The sequence below is a fragment of the Phacochoerus africanus genome, chromosome 2 (genome assembly GCF_016906955.1).
Source record: "Phacochoerus africanus isolate WHEZ1 chromosome 2, ROS_Pafr_v1, whole genome shotgun sequence".
NCBI classification, from domain to species: domain Eukaryota; kingdom Metazoa; phylum Chordata; class Mammalia; order Artiodactyla; family Suidae; genus Phacochoerus; species Phacochoerus africanus.
The window spans coordinates 155052470-155072238 of record NC_062545.1 but is presented as its reverse complement, the minus strand read 5'-3'; the positions used below and the strand labels follow the sequence as shown (position 1 = coordinate 155072238).

The following is a 19769-nucleotide window of genomic DNA, read 5'->3' as shown; positions in this document are numbered from 1 at the left end:
GGTACAGCTATAGACTCTACTATCCTTGGATTGGCTTTGTTCTTGTTTTCAGTACTTTATTGAGGCATAATTGCACACAGTAAAACTCACAGATCTTAAGAACATACTACATGATGGTTTATACACATATATAATCATGTAACCACCAGGCATAACAAAATATAAAACATTCTCAGCACCTTAGAAGCTCCGAGCTGTCCCTCTCTAGTGAAATCCCTATTGACTTATATTCTAAATTCACTAATCTTCTCTTAAACTGTGTCTAATCTGCCATTATGCCCATGTAAAGAATTCTTTACTTTAGAAACTGTATTTCTCACTTATATAATTTGCATTTCATTCTTTTCTAAAGTCTCCATTTCTCTTAATATTCTCCATATTTTTATTAATCTTGTCCATCTTCTCATATAAGACCTGTTATAAGTATTATTTAAACTATTATAATTTATGACAGAAGCATTAAAATTCTTGTCATATTTGACATCTGGAGATCTGTTTCTAATGATTTTTTTCTGTTAATTATGGACGAAATTTTCCTTTCACAGTTCTTTTCACTTGTGATCATATGTCAAATATTTGTATAAAAGAGCTATTGAGAAAAAAGTACATAATAACTTCTCATAGAAATGACTTATCCTTTGGTCATAAGACTTGGATTAGAGGCTGATCTTTTGGATCTAATCAAGTTTTGAGCTGAATTAGGGCTGTTTGACCCTTTAGTTTGTTTCAAATGTCTTATGCATGGGATCAGGTTTTTTCCTCCAGCAGAACTTCTCTCAAAGCACAGGGAGAAATTAACAATTCAAAAACTTTTGTACATCAAAGGACACTATCAAGAGAGTGAAAAGACAATCCATAGAACGGGATAAAATTCTGCAAATCTCATACATTATAAAAGATTAATGTCCAGGATATATGAACACAACTCAACAACAACAAAAAAAACAACCCAATTAAAAAATATGCAAAGGACTTGAAGAGATATTTATCTGAGAAAGATATACAAATAGCCATTAGGTACATGAAAAGATGCTCAACATCATTTTCCATTAAAGAAATGGAAACTGAAACCAGTTTATATCATTACAATGGCTCTAACAATAACAAATGTTGGTGAGAATATACAGAAATTAGAACACTTATCCATTGCTGGTGGGAATAGAAAATGGTATAGCTGCTGCGGAAAACAATCTGGCCACTTCTTCAAAAAGCTCAGCATAGAGTTATCACATGAACCAGCAATTCCAATCCTAGGTATATACTCAAGAACTGAAAACATATGTCCACACGAAAACTTGTATAGAAATCACTATACAAACAGTCAAAGGTAGAAACAAACTCAAATGCTCACCAACAGATTAATGGATAAACAAAATGTGGCAAATCCATACATGAAATATTATTTAGTCATAGGAAGAAATAAGCACTGATACCTGCTACAACATGGATGGACCTTGAAAAGATGATGTTAAATGAAAGAAGCCAGACACAAAAGGCCACATACTATTTGATTCTATTTATATAAAATGTCTAGAATATGCAAATTCATAGAGAAAGAAAGATTAGTGGCCAGGGCCTAGGGTAAGGGGTGAATGGAGAGAGACTGCTTAATGGGTACAAAGTTTCTTTTGGAGGTAATGAAAATGTTCTGGAATTAAAACAGTGATAGTTGTACAACACTGTAAATATACCCAAAACCCGTTCAATTATCCACTTTAAAATGGTTAAAATTTATCAAATTTGTGAACTTTAATTAAAAAATTTTTCAAGTCAGAGCTACAGATATACATTTGAAAATTATCAATGTAAAAATAGTTACAATGTCATAGAAATGGGTATGACTGCTCAAGCTGTGTGGAAAATTAAGAGATAACCAAGAACTGAAATCTAGGGACCACAAAATACTCTCTGTGTGTGTGAAATTACAATCAGGCTATATCAGAAATTGAGCTGAAATAAAAACAGACCACAACTGATTTTTACTCAAGTCCTTCCTCCTCTTAATTTAAAACAAATAAAATTAAGCAAAAAGTAAGACTCTTTGCAAATCAAAAGAAAACCAAGTTCTATATAAATGTCCCCAAACCTTCAATGATATAAACGGTACCTGTCAGTAACAGCCACGAAACTGAGCAGCAAGGTATTGAAAAGAGCCATCAATTCTTTCTGGAGCTGCTGCCTGACAGCCGTGCGGATGTCATCTGTTTCCTCTCGTGCCTGTGACTCTGTCAGAACCAGCAGGTCCAAGAGTGGATTTGGACTCTAAAAGAAAATGAAATTTGTACAACATACATTTACTCTCGAATTGAACTACATGTTGTTTCCCATAATAATTTTTGTTGCTAATCATGTTTTGGAGTAACTAAGAGTTATATCACCTAACTAGTAGGTGTGGGACTCTACTACATTAGTAGATGTGTTCTCAACTCAAAAGGTGCTTCATATGTTATCTCAACAAAAAAAAAAAGCATATCCATTATAGAAAACTGAAGAAAATACAGAGAAGCACAATAAGAAACACTAAAACCACCCATAATCACACTGTATCGAGATAGCTGTTATTGGTATAATGGTACATATTATTCTTTCTGGGTGTGTGAGTACAAACAGAATTATAATTCCATATTTTTAACAAAACTGAGATCAAGTGAAAAAGTTCAGTATCATAACTATTATTTTAATGTTATTATCACTATTTCTTCAAAAACATTATTTTAGTATCTGCTTGTTATTCAACCATAAAGGGTTTACCACAACTACTGGATAATAAGTGATTTCTAATTTCACTGAGCTGCAGCAGTGTGCTCAATTCTGATTATTGCATGAATTCTATGCAATAAAATCACTAAATCAAAACATTGTAATAGTTTTAATGCTTTCAGTATATACTGCCAAATTGTCCCTACAAAAAGTGTACCAATATATATGACTAAGCAAGGCACAGGAAGGCCTACAGCACCCAAGCCAATGTTGAGTATTATTGTTGTCGTAATCTTTGCCAATTTGATAGGCTGATAAACAAGTAAAACTAGTACTATTTAAATTTTATCTTGTTTTCCAACTTTAAAAATGTAGCTAAAGAAATGTAATAGATTATTTCTAGTAATATTGAGAGAACAGAAAATATTACATTAACCAATGGCATTATAGATGGAATACTTATTAATCATCTATAATGTCACAGGCACTATGCTAAGAAAAAAAAAGACAGAGAAAATAACTTTTATTTAACTTTGGGGTTAACTAGAAGATCTGCATTTTTAACATTTTACAGATGGGCAAAAAGAGGTTCATAAAAAGGGTATATAACTTGTCCTAGGTCATATGAATGAGTAGAGCAAGAATTCAACCTCAGAACCATCTTACTTCAAAACTAGTGAACATTCCATCCCCATCATTACATCACATCAATAGTGCATATTAAAATAGACAAAAAGAGATAAAATCAAACTGTAATTATTACTGCCATGAAATCCTTCACATAAGGGACTCAAAAAATAACTGCATTCTTTTTAAGGAAAATAAATTTTTAAAATGGGAAGACAATTCTAAGTTGTTTTTATTACGTAGTATGTACAGTATACTTCAACAAAGTACACACAATTATAAATAATCTAATTAAGAACTTTTGGAAAGTATTGAGGGAGAGATGTTTTGCCTTTAAATTGACTATGTTTGACACTTAAGAAGCATTTTTTTTTTTCAGCTTTTCTTTTCAACTTGAACAAGAAGCACCTCATTTGGATCAAGCAAAACTACATAAAATGTAACTACAACTTCTAAATTTCATACATGAAAAACAATCATACATTTAATAAAATCATAAAAAATATACATTATATAGTATTCTTAGCCCCAAATAACCAAAGGCTAACTTACACTCACATTCCCTCCAACTTTCACAAATACTGACAAAATGAGGAGGCTGTTTCTCATGCAAATCCTACCTTGGTAAAATGTAATTTTACCATGACGAATTTATTAATTCTGATATAGAGATAAAAATTAAGTAGAAGCTACCAATCAATATATTAACATATTGATACAGTACATATATACAGTCTAAAACTAAGATTCTTCCAAACAATCTCATCTTATTAATAACTTATTCCTGCTGGTAAGCTGCAGAGACTTTTTCCCTTTAAAACATGTCTTGGATTTACATGTTAACATTAAGATCCAGTGAACCTCAGCAACATCACTTCTAAAACACCGGATTTAATACCATTTGCCAAGTGCAAAAGAAAGTAGAAAAAATGTCTCTACTGATGCCTACTGACCTCAAGTACTTGATCACATCTGAAATTGTCTTTAGACATTAGTATTCAATCATAATTTTAAAACAACTACATGGGCCATTACTTCATCAGTGCTGACTTCCAAAAGGTAGTAATTTCCATAATAATGGCTCATTTTCTTTATCCACAGTTACCACTCTTCATACCCAATTTTCCATTCATAAGCAACCTACAAGAGTAGGATGTACAACGCTCTCTATGAACTTTAAGTACACATGAGCCTGTGAAAGTCTGACAACAGAAAATTCAGCACTTTCAGGTTATTTTATATATTAATAAAATATCAATACACTAAAATATAAATTAGTGGTGCAAAAATTTCCTAAAGTGCATAAAATTAACAACTGAATGTTTTCATAGAACACGTAGACAAAATTTTCACAAGAGAAATTCTAAACCTTCCCTCAGCGGACTTTTCTTCATATACCTTATGAGCATTCTTCTGCTCGACCAGGTAGTTACTTCTGCCTAATTTTGTTTTTGCCACCATTGCTTTCACACATCTTTGTATGTTATACCCATAGATTAAAAACAATTCCTCTGGAAATGCTATGTTACTGACTTTCTAAAACTATTTCTCTCACTTATTTTACCCACTTCATATGATAAACTTAAAAAGGCATTTTTTGACTATTTTCAGTCTCCCATTATTTTGAATATTGGTGTTTACATAACATTTAATAATTTACTCCTTGTAGCATGATATTTAAGATTAAACTCTTCAGATAGCAGATGCTTAGGTCCACTCTACTTACCTTTAAAAGTATTATTCATAACAAAAGTGAGGATAATATGTGAGGAGACTAAATAAAAGCTTTCCAAAGACAGCCTTTATACCATACAAAGTCAAATAAATAAATTTAATTATACCAAAAATCCTCCTCTAAAACTGCATTAAAATTACAGTACAATCATCTAGAGTCTTGTAGAAATTCCATTTTAATTTCAAAACTACAAATAAATTATGCAATGTATATCGGCATTCATAACATACTACAAAATTCATAGTCATCTGAATGTAAAGTTTTTTTGTTGTTTTGCTTTTTAGGGCCACAGCTGCAGCATATGGAGGTTTATGGGCTAGGGGTCAAATCAGAACTGCAGATGCTGGCCTATACCACAGCAACAGCAACACCAGATCCAAGTGCCATTTGTGACCTAAACCACAGCTCACAGCAAACTCCAGATCCTTAACCCACTGAGCGGGACCAGGGATCAAACTGCATCCTCATGGATACTAATTGAGTATAACCCACTGAGCCACAACAGGAATTCCTGAATATAAAGTTTTAATTAGTTATAATTACACAATTTAGGTAAATACATTTTGATATGCATAATGATTTTTCTATTGTTATATACTATTTATAGTCTTATATGCAAACATTTAACTACTGTACAGATTCTCAAGAAAAGATTTTCAAGAAAAGATTCTAAAACTAAAGCTATTTTCACCACCCAAAACAACCATAACTCTTAGAGTACAAGATCTCTAATAACTGAAGAATAAGATTGTTTTAGAGGTTATTCTTTTTTTAGAATGAGCAAAAAGATTATGGAGTTATAAAAATTCATATATCAAAAATCAATTTATCAAAAAACTTATTCAGAGGAAAAACTTCATAGAAATTATTTTAATAATATTTTAACATCTAACCTCTAAAATATTTAAGCATGCCTAAAAGCTAAAAGAAGAACTAAAACGACAACAGGTTCTCCTGTTTATTAAAAATCCTCGGGGAAAAAAGTGCCTCCAAATGCCTCTTTAATTTTTTAATAATTAAAAGATAACACAAAATCAAAAGAAATATGGTACTTGGAAATCATTCTTGGGAAAGTAACAGAAGAGTAAACTTTATTGAATAATAAGCCTATATACTCTGGAAGTGCAATCATCTTAATGATTCAAAAATTATAATTTAAGGAAATTTAGTATGTTGTCTCTCATGCGTGTTATAAATATTTTCTTAGTTTATTAGGTCTTTTTAACTATGTTTAAGGTATTTCTTGCCATACATACAGATACCAATAAACTGTACATGTAAATGCCCACCTAATAGACAAATGTCCTATTAAAAACTTCACAAAATGAGAAAAAGTTAATGTGTGTCAACTATATTTGAATAAAATTTATTTTTTAAAAATTTTAATGTGAAAGAAATGAAAATGGCCAGAAAAAAATATAAAAAAATAAATTTTATTAAAGAAAAATTTGCTGTGATAATTTAAAATATACCTCTTCAGAAAATACAGGCATATCAAAGGAACATAATACAAATATCAACAAAAGAGTCTAAATTAAAATTCAAATTCTTGAACAACACTTACATGTCTAAGAAGTAATTCTAGGATCCAGTTTAGAAGTTCTACGGACACATTTTTTCTTTGTTCCTTCAATAACTTATTTAGAAAATGTATGATGTCTATTAGCAGTTTCTCATCTTCGGTGCAAGCAGGAAGCACTTGTAAAAACCTACAATAAAAAAAGACAATAATCATAGTCTAGCCATTTATAGTAAGTGGCGTGTTGATAAATATTTAACAGCTGGCTGAGGAGTGGGGCCCTGACTTTCTGTGTTTGCCAATTTCCATAGTGTAAATACCCTGCCATGTAAGCCATGGATCTAACACTGTGGGAGAGGCACTGTACCACACCGATATATGGCATTTCCACAAACAGACAGAATCCATACAAATAATTTCAAGAGCACAGATAGTAGTAAAATGTTATAAAATAATTGGGAAGCAATGACTTTGCATAATCACTAGCTTCATTTGTTCATATAATTTAATTGTAAGCTTAGGAAATTTATTTTGTAAGAGTGGTTGTGTTTAACAACTTGAAAAATTCAGATAACTAAACCTTCGGCTCTCATAAGGTACTACTAGCTGGCTCCAGCACACCACTGGAAAAGGCAAATTAGGTATTCAAATTGTGAGAGATACACTAAAATATGAGAGTCCACATTTTAGAAACTCATATAACCTTGTATTTTGAAAACTACACACTTTCTATTTAACAGAAAATTATAAATTTTATACTAAAGTCACATGAAGACTAAAATGTAAAATTACTGGCAACAGCTGCTTATCAGTCTTATTTGTTTTAAATGCAGCCATCTGCTACTGGTTAAATGTGTTAAATTTACAAACGAGAGCCTTTCCAATAACTATCAGAGGACCTCCATATGGCTATCAACTTAAGGAAATTCAGAATAAAATGAAAAATGAGATAATTTACTTAAAAACAAAACAAAAGCTAAACAAAATAAAACAGCCAGAAGCAGGTTACCAATTCAGCTCACTGATGTCTCATCTCTCTTACAATATGGTTGCGAATAAACATTCAGTTTCCTATGTCTTATCCTAATTATTTACTTTTGTGAGATAACAAAATTTTCTACGATTGGATATAAAAATATAGTAATTATAATACTTATATAAATTATAATTTATTAAGAATTCCAAAATGCAGTGATTATGCTAAGAATTTTCCTTTTTTGAAATTAGATATGTATTACAGATGATAAAAATCCTGAAGTTTTCCTTTGTAAAAAAACATTTCTCTCATGATAACAACAAGAACACATGCTCTTATCTTCAAAGGTGTGAAGAGGAGCCCAAATACAATTCAATCCAGGTCTTTGAAACTGGCAGTCTTGAGCTGGCACTGACCTGTTTAGTGTGTTGTGCCAAGACAAGGACTTCAAGGTAACCCCACATGGGCCAGTGTCACCCGTGAAGGACAATCTGTCATTCAGAAGATAAAAACTCATCCTTGTGACAGCAGTCCTCACTTCCCTGTGGGCTGCAGCCTGTGCAATGGAGTGGAGACAGTCCTTCAGCCCACTGGCTGTGTATGTCATCTTCAGAGTAAGGGCATCCTCAGTGGATAACTTTAATGAATCTAAAAATCTAAACCAAAAGAAAAAAAGAAAGACCCACATAAAGCTATTTAAATAAAAGTTCACATTTATTTTTATTATAAACTGTCTCCCCAAATTGTTTGATCTTAACTTTCCTTTTAATTAAAGGGTGACTCACAGTCAAAAGAAAATCAGATGTGTATCTGTCAACATTTAGGTTCTATGCTAGTGTGTTTATAATGACATCTTCCTGGTTACAGAAATATAAAGTTATTTTCATTCAAATAAGAAAGTACTCACAGATTAGACTGTTAAGATATTGAAAAGTCATCATCACAACAATAACAAAATTTACACATGTTTTTCAGCTTTTACTGTAACCTAGATCACTGTTTCTACTGAGTTACATCTATTAACTAATTAAAATTCACACAATCTCTAAAACAGCATAGAACACAATACTTTTTAAGTTAAACTTCTTTGATAGTTTTTAAAATGTAATGAACATATGTAATCTTTAAAACAAAGTAAAAATTATAATCTCCATTGAAAAAGCAGTTAGATGATAATATTAAAAGCTACTTGACCTAAAGGAAAAATAAGACCTAACTAATTATAATTAGTCAAATGTGAATGCTTTTCTATTCCGGATAACAGCTTACTCTTGGATTTTAGTTTCAGAGTTCATCTGCTTCAACAGATTGTCACTCCCATGATACCATGATAGGTTCCAAGCTATTCTCAGCATATCTGAGACCGGCTTCAAGGCTAAACAATCAGCAGATAATGGCAAAACTATGGAGTATGGACTCACAGCATGGTGGCCAAGTACAAGGACTGGTAGGTGATACCTAAAGAAAATACATAAAAATAATTACGAAAGTTTAAATTCTTAAATGCTACTCAAAAAGATGAGCCACAGATGAAAGCTAGTTCCATGCCTCCCATTCGACAACAATACAAAGATCTCTCTCATAGTCCCTATGCTGAGCAATTATCATGCTTCACATTATCTCAATTATTCTTTTGTCATCCTCTAAACTTCCAAAAACACTTGATTAAACTCTTTCCTGAGGACTTACCATATTCTATGCTGTATCAGAGTTGTTTGCAGAGATGAATGATGCACCTTGAAGTCAAGGCCTGTTGCTACAGTGAACCACACATATAATAAGGTGTTCAGCTGAAACACAAATGTCTACTTTATGCTAAACACTGTACTTTATCTACCTTCCATTCATAGTTACATGGCAAGGCACTATAATACCTACTTTACAGATGACCAAAATGAGTCTTAAAGAAGCTAAATGAATGGCCTATGTTTACATGGGTCACTAAGTGACAAAATTCAACTTACAGTTTTCCCTAGAGAACACAGATGCATCATCAATAAACTCAAACACTATGTGTCACCAAGAAAACCTTGAAATATTTTTAGATCTAAGAATAGATTCAATAGCGATCTCTCTCAAACCTGTTAGTTAATTTAACAGTTTAACAAGACAGCAATGCCTAGCATCTCAAATGTTAAAGAATAATCTTGCTAATAAAACATATCCCAAACCCTTAATTCATATATTTATAACTAATGTTAAAGAAACACAATTGGGTAAGATTTCTAAGCGGAACTTTACTGTGCTTTTTCATTTCATGCATCTCAAAAAAAGAGGCTGGGACATTAAAGCACCAAAAGTCATGAGATGAAACACTAGGTGAAAACTTCAACAAATTATAGATTTTGATTTCCCTTTCCTTAGCAGTAATTTACCTTCAAAAAAAGCAAAGAAATAAATTCTTTACCTTCTAGAAACTGAAACAGGCAAACTGAAGACTGATGGTGAAGAAGGTTTATTGGAAGGATTATCAGACCTGTTTTACAGAAGAAACACAAAAGAAAAGAAACAGCTGAGTTTACCATTGCTTTGTCTAACAAATACAACTAGCTTCACTTCTTGGGCTAAAACTCAAATCCAGGAATTCCCGTCATGGCTCAGTGGTTAACGAATCCAACTAGGAACCATGAGGTTTCGGGTTCGAACCCTGGCCTTGCTCAGTGGGTTAAGGATCTGGTGTTGCTGTGAGCTGTGGGTATAGGTCGCAGACGCGGCTCAGATCCCGCATTGCTGTGGCTCTGTTGTAGGTCGGCAGCTACAGCTCTGATTAGACCCCTAGCCTGGGAATCTCCATATGCCACGGGAGCGGCCCCAGAAAAGGCAAAAAGAATAAAATAAAAAATAAATAAAACTCAAATCCAGAGTTGCACTTGGTTCTGTCATTTAGTACAGTTATAACATGGTGCTACTACCTGGGTTTGATTATGAAGAGCGAATTATGATTTTCTTTAAGAAGTTCATGTGACAAATGATTCATATAATGAAGGTGCTATACTGGCAAGGAAGCCTCTGTGTTCTCTCACTGATCCCGCCCAAGGTCAGTGTTTCTATCCTAAACAATTTCCCCAAAGTTTTTTTAAATTAAATATTAAAGAAAAAACCAAAAAATCTAGAGTATGTACCAAAAATATATTAATGATGAAAATTACCATAGCAATTTTTAAATTTTATACTCAATAATGTTCAAAAACAATAGTTCAGGGTGACTTTTTGAGCCAATGTGCTTTTTAATATTGCTTACTCAAACCAGTAATCATACCACGTATATCCACCATGGAAAGCATGAGCTTCCCAAGTCAGAAATTTCCATGCATTGCTCCAAGAATGCATCAGGGGAAAATGTAAATCAACTATAATAGAAAAAATAAAAACCTAATTTAAAAAAAAAGAATGCATCAAAAAACTTAGGTATATACATTTAGGAGTAAAACTCTTTTAAAACTCTTATAGCTCACCACATATCCATTCTTGATACTTCATCAAATAACAGAAGACAAAATAATGCTCCAACTTCAGTGACAACAGTACAATCTTCATGAAATATCAAGGAAACTGAGAAATAAAAAGAGTATAACTTTATAAAATATTTTTATCTCTAGAAAGAATAAATTTCAAATTTAAAATATCTTAAAGAGAAGAAATGCCATGCTCAGAGAAATGCAATTATAAACCCAGATAAACTGATGTCACTAAAACAGTGGCTCTCCAACTTTCAAAGCTATGTGAATCTCTGCAGGGCTTGTTAAAACATAGGTTTTCTGATCCAGTAGGTTTAGGGTGGAACCTATGAATCCTGAGGGATATAGACACTACTGACCCAGGAACCACACTTACAAATTCACTTCCTAGATAGTCTGCTTTCATAGAATTTGCGAAGTAAACTGATCCAGCTTCAAGAAAGGTTTTGCCAAGTCATTTAACTCTAGTTAAATGTGTGTACAGAAAAGATCATTCCAGATTATTATATATACAAAACGATAACTAAACAGTCTTTGTCAAAGAAACTTAGAAAAAATAGAAAAATGAAAAAAAAATTTTAGAATTTTTTCTGTATAGTTCCTGTTGTTTGAATTTTTAAGTTTTTTAATTACTGAAAACAAAAATAAATCAACAAAGTAATGAAGTTCTGGTTCTTCTCTAGCCTCCACCATCACCTGGTTATGATCCTGGCCAACCTCTAGACTTTAATTTCCTCACTGTAAAATGGTGTTATCCAGAGCTCCCGCTGTGGTGCAACAGGATCGGCAGCATTCTGGGAGCACTGGTACCTGGGTTCAATACGTGGCCCTGCAGGCCCTGCACAGTGGGTTAAGGATCCAGTGTTGCCACAGCTGCAGCTTAGTTCGAGGCTGTGGCTCAGATCTGATCCCTGGCCCCGGAGCTCCATATGCTACAGGGCGGCCAAAAGAAAAAAAAAAAAAAAAAGGAAAAAGAAATAAATTGAGAAATAAAATGATTTATCCATGATTTCTAAGTTAACTTCTAACCCTGAAATACAAGGTGGAATTCTGTCATGACATAAAGTTTATGATTCAAAGTAGTGTGTCTGAAAGATCATTTAACTACTATATACCTTCAGTCTAATTCCATGCTATAGACAGAAACATCTATGTAAAACACAAACCCATGTGTTAACAGGCTTAAATGGCTTTCGTTGTTATTTACTATGACTTATCAAGCCCTATACAAACTGTTCTCTCTACCTCAGCCCATCATTTTCCCTTTACACCAAAATCCAGCCATCCCTAACCAACCACTATGGAAAACACACCATTCTCTCTCACACATCACCATGGCTTCCTTATCTGGAAATCTACCCTTCCTCTCTCCCCCCACTCCTATTCACTGCTGAAATTCCAGATAAGATGCCCTGAAAGCACTCTCTGGTGTCTTCCCACTACCAGATCTACTCTGGAGCACTTCCTCTGGCACCAGGGATTCCATCATTATAGGCATTATTATAATGTACCATATACTTATTGGTCAAAGTCTTCAACTATACAAGCTCCCAGAAAGTCATTTATCAAACTCATCAATATATCCCAAAGGCCTAGCGTTGAACCTACCACGTAGTATGCACTCAATAAATGTCTGCCAAGGAATGAATTTTTCTTGTTGAATACCTGGTTAAAAAATTAACTGTGCCCCCAAAATTTGCCCATTAATGAGAGATATTAGAATTCATTTTCAGACTCATTTAAGTAATTTTTGCAAATATCACTGAGAAAGAAAAACTATTAAATAGGTAGAGATTATGTTGCTTTAGAAAATGCCTTTAAATCTAGTAGATGTTCATAATTAGTTGACTGCTTGAATAATATAAAACAAAATTATAAATGAGGAGTTCCCATCATGGCTCAGCGGAAATGAATCTGATTAGTATCCATGAAGACACAGGTTCAATCCCTGGCCTCCCTCAGCGGGTTAAAGATTTGGCATTGCCATGAGTTGTGGTGTATGTTGCAGACATGGCTTGGATCGGGTGTTGCTGTGACTGTGGTGTAGGCCGTCAGCTGTAGCTCTGATTTGACCCCTAGCCTGGGAACCTACATATGCTGCAGGTGCAGCCCTAAAAAGACAAAAAAAAAAATTACAAATGAAAAGGTAAGCTAGGAACTAAATTCTACTGAATGAGGTTAATAGGAGGATAATTATTAACCAGACTTAAGAAAACTGGAGATCCAAAACTGCTACTCTTCCACATCAATCTACAAAAAAATTATAAAATTTTACACACTATTCAAAATTTATGAGCCTGAACACACTAAGTCTCTTTAGAACTTTACCTAGTTTGAACCTTTATCAATGTTATTTAAACTGTGTTCTATTCACTTGGCAGAAGCTATTAGAAGAGAAGAAAATGCTAAAATAAATGCCTATATTCTAAGAATATTTTAAATATAAATATAATTTATCTCTTATATGCCTGATAATTGACAGTTAAGTATAGAGACATTTGATCAAAATGTCTCTTGTAGAACATTTAAAAGCATGGAGTTCCTGTCGTGGCGCAGTAGAAACGAATCTGACTGGTATCCATGAGGATGCAGGTTCAATCCCTGACCTTGCTCAGTGGGTTAAGGATCCAGCATTGCCGTGAGCTGTGGTATAGGTTACAGATGCGGCTGGGATCGGACATTGCTGTGAACAGCAGCTACAGCTCCAATTTGACCCCAAGCCTGGGAACCTCCACATGCCTCGGGTGCGGCCCTAAAAAAACAAACAAACAAAAAAAAGCAGTGGCCTACACTTCTAGGAAAGAAAATAACACATAATGTTATCAAGCTCTCCATGGAGAATAGTCAAAAGAGGAAAAAAAAGAACAAAATTACAAAATTTCCATCTTAGTACATTACTAAATTACAACCAAACAGAAAGGGGTTTTTAAAAAGTCACATTTTACATATTACATTTATAAAATGTAATAAATTAATGCTCAAAGTCATTCAGGATGGTGTAGTTCTCACTCCTCACAGTCTGAGTCTATACACTTTTAATGCCAGCTAAGGACATAATCAGAAATCACACCGAAGTGTTATGATCTAAAGGGAAAAAAACTGAAGAAACAGATACTGGGAAGAAGGCAGTAATGACAGCAGCCACAGCTTCTCTCTTTACGGGTAACAGTCAACCATCTGGGAACCAAACAACACTGACATCAAGGTGCAAACATTAGAGGCTTCAGCCCTTCTCAGCTCTAAGATCTACTCAGTAAAAGGATTTTAAGAAAATTTCCACAGAAGTGTTAAAGATTTTCCACTGTGATGGGTTTTTTCAGTGGGATGTTCACTAATAAACTTTGTCATTCTGTTAGTAAAATGGAAAGTAAATGTTACCTGCAGTTAAAAATAAACACTTAGAGGAGTTCCCATCGTGGCTCAGCAGAAACGAATCCAACCAGGAACCATGAGGTTATGGGTTTGATCCCTGGCATCGATCAGTGGGTTAAGGATCTGGTGTTGTCATGAGCTGTAGTGTAGTTCGAAGACGCAGCTTGGATCCCAAGTTGCTATGACTGTGCCATAGGCCGGCAACTACAGCTCTGACTGGACCCCTGGCCTGGGAACCTCCATAGGCCATAAGTGTGGCCCTAAAAAACAAAAACAAACAAATAAATGAAAAAACCAAAAACACTTAAAGCTTAAGATTTACCACACTACTATCAGAATTTATTTTACTTACCTCTGAATAACAGGGTCAAGAGAGAAGACTCTTGTGAGAGGGAAACACGTATGGCTGGGTCTGCACAAAGGACCTTCCTCAGGAGCGTGAGACTTGGCTGTACCAAACATTCTACCACCTGGCCCAGATGGGAACACAGTTATTCACTCTTATCCACTCTAAGGTGAGATGAAATACATACTATAACATTACCTTATTCTAAGTTTCATGCTTTTTCACCAAAATTCTGTGAAACTACAATGTAAATATTAACAATTATTTTCCTCCAAAGATAAGTTTTGTCCAAACCTCTGCTTATACATCTAATAGAAATTTTAAGGTTAGTTTTCCTTTAGAGACCTCACTTTTAGAAAAAAAAATGAATTATGGTTTTTCTCCAGATAGATGCTCAGGAGTGGGATTGCTGAATCACATGGCAGTTCTATTTTTAGTTTTTTGAGGAACTTCCATTCCATTCTGTTCTCCATAGTGGTTGTACCAATTTACATTTCCACCAACGTTGTAGGAGGGTTCCCTTTTCTCCACACCCTCTCCACCATTTATTGTTTGTAGACTTTTGATGATAGCCATTCTGACTGGTATGAGGTGATACCATTGTAGTTTTGATTTGCATTTCTCTAATAATTAGTTATGTTGAGCACCTTTTCATGTGTTTTTTGACCATCTGTCTTCTTTGGAGCAATGTCTATTTAGATCTTCTGTTCATTTCTGATTTGGTATCTTTTTTTTTTTCTTTTTGATATAAAGCTGCATGAGCTGTTTGTATATTTTGGTGATGAACCTCATCAGTTGCTTCATTTGCAACGATTTCCCCCCATTCTGTAGATTGTCTTTTCTTTTTTTATGGTTTCCTTTGCTGTGCAAAAGCTTCTAAGTTTAATTAGGTCCCATTTGTTTATTTTTGGTTTGATTTTCATTATTCTAGGAGGTGGATCAAACAAGATATTGCTGCAATTAATGTCAAAGAGTGTTCTGCCTATGTTTTCCTCTAGGAGCTTTACAGTACCCAGCTATAAGAACCTACTATATAGCACAAGAAATCTACTCAGTAGTTTTTAATAACCTGTATGAGAAAAAAGAATGCATATATGTATATGTATAACTGATTTACTTTGCTGTACACCAGAAACACAACTTTGTAAGTCAACTATATGCCAATAAAATTTTTAAAAATTAAATAAAATAAAAATCATTATTATTGACATTTTTTAAAAGAAATTCAAAACTGAGCAAGGTTGTGAGTGTTACTCAAAACTGAAACTCCAGGTACTCATCCAAATTCAGCTGAATTCATTTCAAATTTAATTAATAAAAACACCAATCTATAAAAACATGTCTTACCTCACCATCCTGACCAACACATTCATTCAAATACTCAATTATCTTGTCAATTAGCTGTAATTTTTTCACCACAGCATGCATCTTAATATCTGTAGACCAAAAAAATAAAAGCTACCAAAAGTTAAAGAAGTTTTTCCATGGTTTTAAAAACAGAGAATGGACATCCACACAACTTTCAAATTGTTAAAAATAGTTGAAAATTAGAGGATGACACAACTGAACAATTTGAAAACTTTTAAGTAACAAGCAAATCTTACTCCTGTAATATAATAATTAACAAGCAAATCTTACTCCTGTAATATAAAAAAAAAACTAATTAAAAAGAATAATGAGCTAGTTCTAGATTCTGAAAAGTACTAGCATTTTAAGTGTACAAACGAATTCTTTTATTTGTATATGAAAAGTTATGTTCCTTCATTGACACTTCTCTTCTCCAAATCCATCATCTCAAAATATTTAGAATTCTCCATGAGCTAACGTGTATAAATATGGCTTGCAATATGATCAATTTTCTATTAATAAAAGACCTTTAACCTCAAACTCTTAATAGTAGATACAAACAAAAGGGACTCTTACATATTCTATATATTTCTAAAGAATCTGAACTCTTTTTAATAGGCATATACCTGTGCATGTGTGTATGCTTACACTGCCATGGTCCAAATGATTCCCCACAAAATTCATATGTTTGAAATCTAATCTCCATTGTGGTGGTGTTAGGAGGTAGAGCTTTGGGAAGTGATTAGGTCATGAAGGTTTAGTCTTCATGAAAAGGATTAGTGTCTTTATAAAAATTGTCCCTTCTCCATGTGAGGACACAGCAAAAGACAGTCACCTAGGAACCAAGAAGCAGGCCTTCATTAGACACCAAATCTATGGCACCTTAATCTTGGACTTCCATCCTCCTACACTGTGAGAAGAAATTTCTGTTGTTTTTAAGCCACTCAGTATATCAGTCTACAGTATTCTATTATATCAGCCCAAACAGACTATGACATATACAAACAGACATACCAGAGGATACTAGCACCAGAAACTCTAGCTGTTTATAGATTAGTTAAAAGTACTTCACAACTAGGAAACATATTTTCTCAATTTGTCTTCCTATATTCTCATTGAGAAAAACATACAAATATAAAGTTGATGTTGAATTAGTATCTATCTCTGTAACTACCTTTGGCTGCCAAATTAAAAAGATGGTTCCCACTATCCTCCAGTATAGTGCATAATAAATTATAAGCTTTGTTTTTGAAATGTTAAACAATACTGAAAGAACACTCTCTAAATGTTTTCTTAACCTTCATAGCCAAGGTTCACATTTGCTACAGCCTTATATTCTATAGTCTCTATTATTGTTATTAAAATCACAAATATGTTGAATACGCTTTCTCAAATTAATCGCTCATCCCAATTTTCTCTAATGTTAGGATGGGAATATCTGTCATACTCCACCTTCCAAGTTAGGAAAAATATTTTTATGTAAGCGCCAAGTTACAGAAACTCAAACACTAAATATATATAGCTCACATACAGGAAAAAATTAAAAATTAACCCAAAGAATGGAAGCCTTTGGAATAACAACACTACAAAAAAACCAAGGGTAAATTTTACTAGTTTTTAAAAATAAACCTTTATTACAGTACATTATTTTTATTTTACCTACCCACAAAGTATAATCTGATTGATTTCTCTAAGAAAGATGGAACAAACTTGAAAACATCATGTACTAGGTAAGTTGAGAAAGTAATATGAAATTTACTGCTAGAATTGACATTTCAGAAGGGAGATAATTTTATCAAGGGACATGCTACAGGACAAATAATGATAACCTAGTCTAGGAGTCAGCAAATTTTTTCTATAGGAACTAGATAGCAAATATATTACACTTTGCTGGCCACATATGGTCTTTGTCACATATTCTTTGTTACAAATGTAAAAACCATTCTTAACTTGGAGGCTTTAAAAAAAAAAAAAAAACAGGCTGCAGGTCAGATTGGCCTACAAACCATAGCTCGCCAACCCTTGGTACTACCACCCAGCAATTTAAAATTCCATTCTCAGCAGCACAGCAATCATTTTCCTTAGAAGACATTACCTTGCATAATCACAGCTAATTGCTCTGCGGCTGACTTTCTCAAAACAAGATCAATATCATCTGAGATAAAGATTTCATATACTTTTTCAACAGTCTCCAACTGAAAATCAAAAAAAAAAAAATTTATCTATGTCCAATTCTCCAGTAAAATTTTATAGTTCAAACCATAGAAACAAAAGCTTACAAAGTCAACTTACTTAAGTAACTGATAAATTTACATTTACAACAATGATGTGCTAGGTCAAGAAGGGAGTTAGGATCTAAAACAAAGAACCATCATGTCAAATAAACCTCTCTTCTTGATGTACATTTTTGCTAGGAAGTCATTCATAACCCAGCAGCCACATGAAGAATTTCACAGGAAACATTCAAGTCCATAACATCACTAGGAGTAGTACCAGGCTAGCCTGAGAACATCAACCCCAGATTTGTGACTTGGGGTTTCTCTGCTGCTCCCAGAAGCCACCAGCTACAATTCCCTGCCCCTCTCCCCTTCCTTCCCCTTAGAGACTCAAAGGCAGACAGCCTCTGAGCTGTGCACTCAGACCAAAACCCCCTAGCAACAGTCTCTGTCACTTCCTGCCAGGACAGAGTCTGAGGAGGCAAAAATTCAAGAGGTAAAGAGGAAAGGAAAGGACAGGGACAACACTTCTCCCACCACTGCCATCTGCAGCCCTAACATGGGCTCAAGATAGTTCTAGAAACCCCCTGCCACCTTCTGCACAACCACACACAAGGCACAGGAGTGACACCAGTGGCTTAGTACTCAGGAAATCCCCAAAAGAACCTGGTAGTGCCCACAGAAGGTTCTCCAACGCTCCTGCCAGGGCCATCACATGGCCCCCAACACTTAGGTTAAGAAGGACGCTGAGTGCATTCCATGTTCTAAAAAACCCACTGTATTTGTATAGCTCTATGAACTACCAAAGGCCTTGGAAGCTGGTCTAAACTGAAAGAAAAACTGACAGACTACACAGGAGTCCCTGGAGAAGCTATAAACATGGGAATGAATGAGTAAAGATAACAGACAGCTTGCTTTATTTAATCCTGCATGCATCAGGGATGATCTGGGTGCAGTCCTGGATAGACAGGGACTCAAGATATGGAAAAAGCCAAAGATTTATTAGAAAAGAGATTAACAACAATCTCAGAACCACTCTAACATTTAAGAGAAACTGCCTTTGCCTTCTATGTTATTTTTTCCTCCTATAATGAAGTGGCTGAAAATTTCTGTCATAGGGATATTTTCTTTTTTGCTATTACAGGCAATTTCAACATAAGAAAAAGAATAGTGTTTATGTCGGTGATACTTGTTTTTAAGAGTCATCAAAGCATTTTTTTCTACCAGATTAGCCTTGTATTGTATTTAAGGTACTGATCAAATTAATTTACATTTCTAGTGTATATTCTAAGTGGAAAGGGACATGGAGTACCCATTGTGGCTCAGTGGTAACAAACCTGACTAGTATCCATGAAGACAAGGGTTTGATCTTTGGCCCCGCTTAGTGGGTTAAGGATCCAGCGTTGCTGTGGCTGTGGTGTATACTGATAGTTGTAGCTCTAATTCAACCCCTAACCTGGGGATTTCCACTTG

General features: G+C 34.1%; 1 protein-coding gene across 4 annotated transcripts in view; it reads right to left on the bottom strand.

Annotated features, from left to right (window-relative positions):
* RTTN (rotatin) overlaps positions 1-19769 on the bottom strand; it is a 146815-nt gene that overhangs the window by 80529 nt on the left and 46517 nt on the right. For all 4 annotated transcript variants that reach the window (XM_047766974.1, XM_047766973.1, XM_047766975.1 and 1 more), the window contains exons 19-27: positions 18176-18275; positions 16081-16169; positions 14740-14857; positions 11013-11109; positions 9965-10033; positions 8827-9015; positions 7974-8213; positions 6627-6771; positions 2108-2262 (exon numbers count right to left, since the gene is read on the bottom strand). In XM_047766974.1, coding sequence (XP_047622930.1) covers positions 2108-2262; positions 6627-6771; positions 7974-8213; positions 8827-9015; positions 9965-10033; positions 11013-11109; positions 14740-14857; positions 16081-16169; positions 18176-18275 — 1202 coding nt within the window. The remainder of the gene's footprint in view (positions 1-2107; positions 2263-6626; positions 6772-7973; positions 8214-8826; positions 9016-9964; positions 10034-11012; positions 11110-14739; positions 14858-16080; positions 16170-18175; positions 18276-19769) is intronic.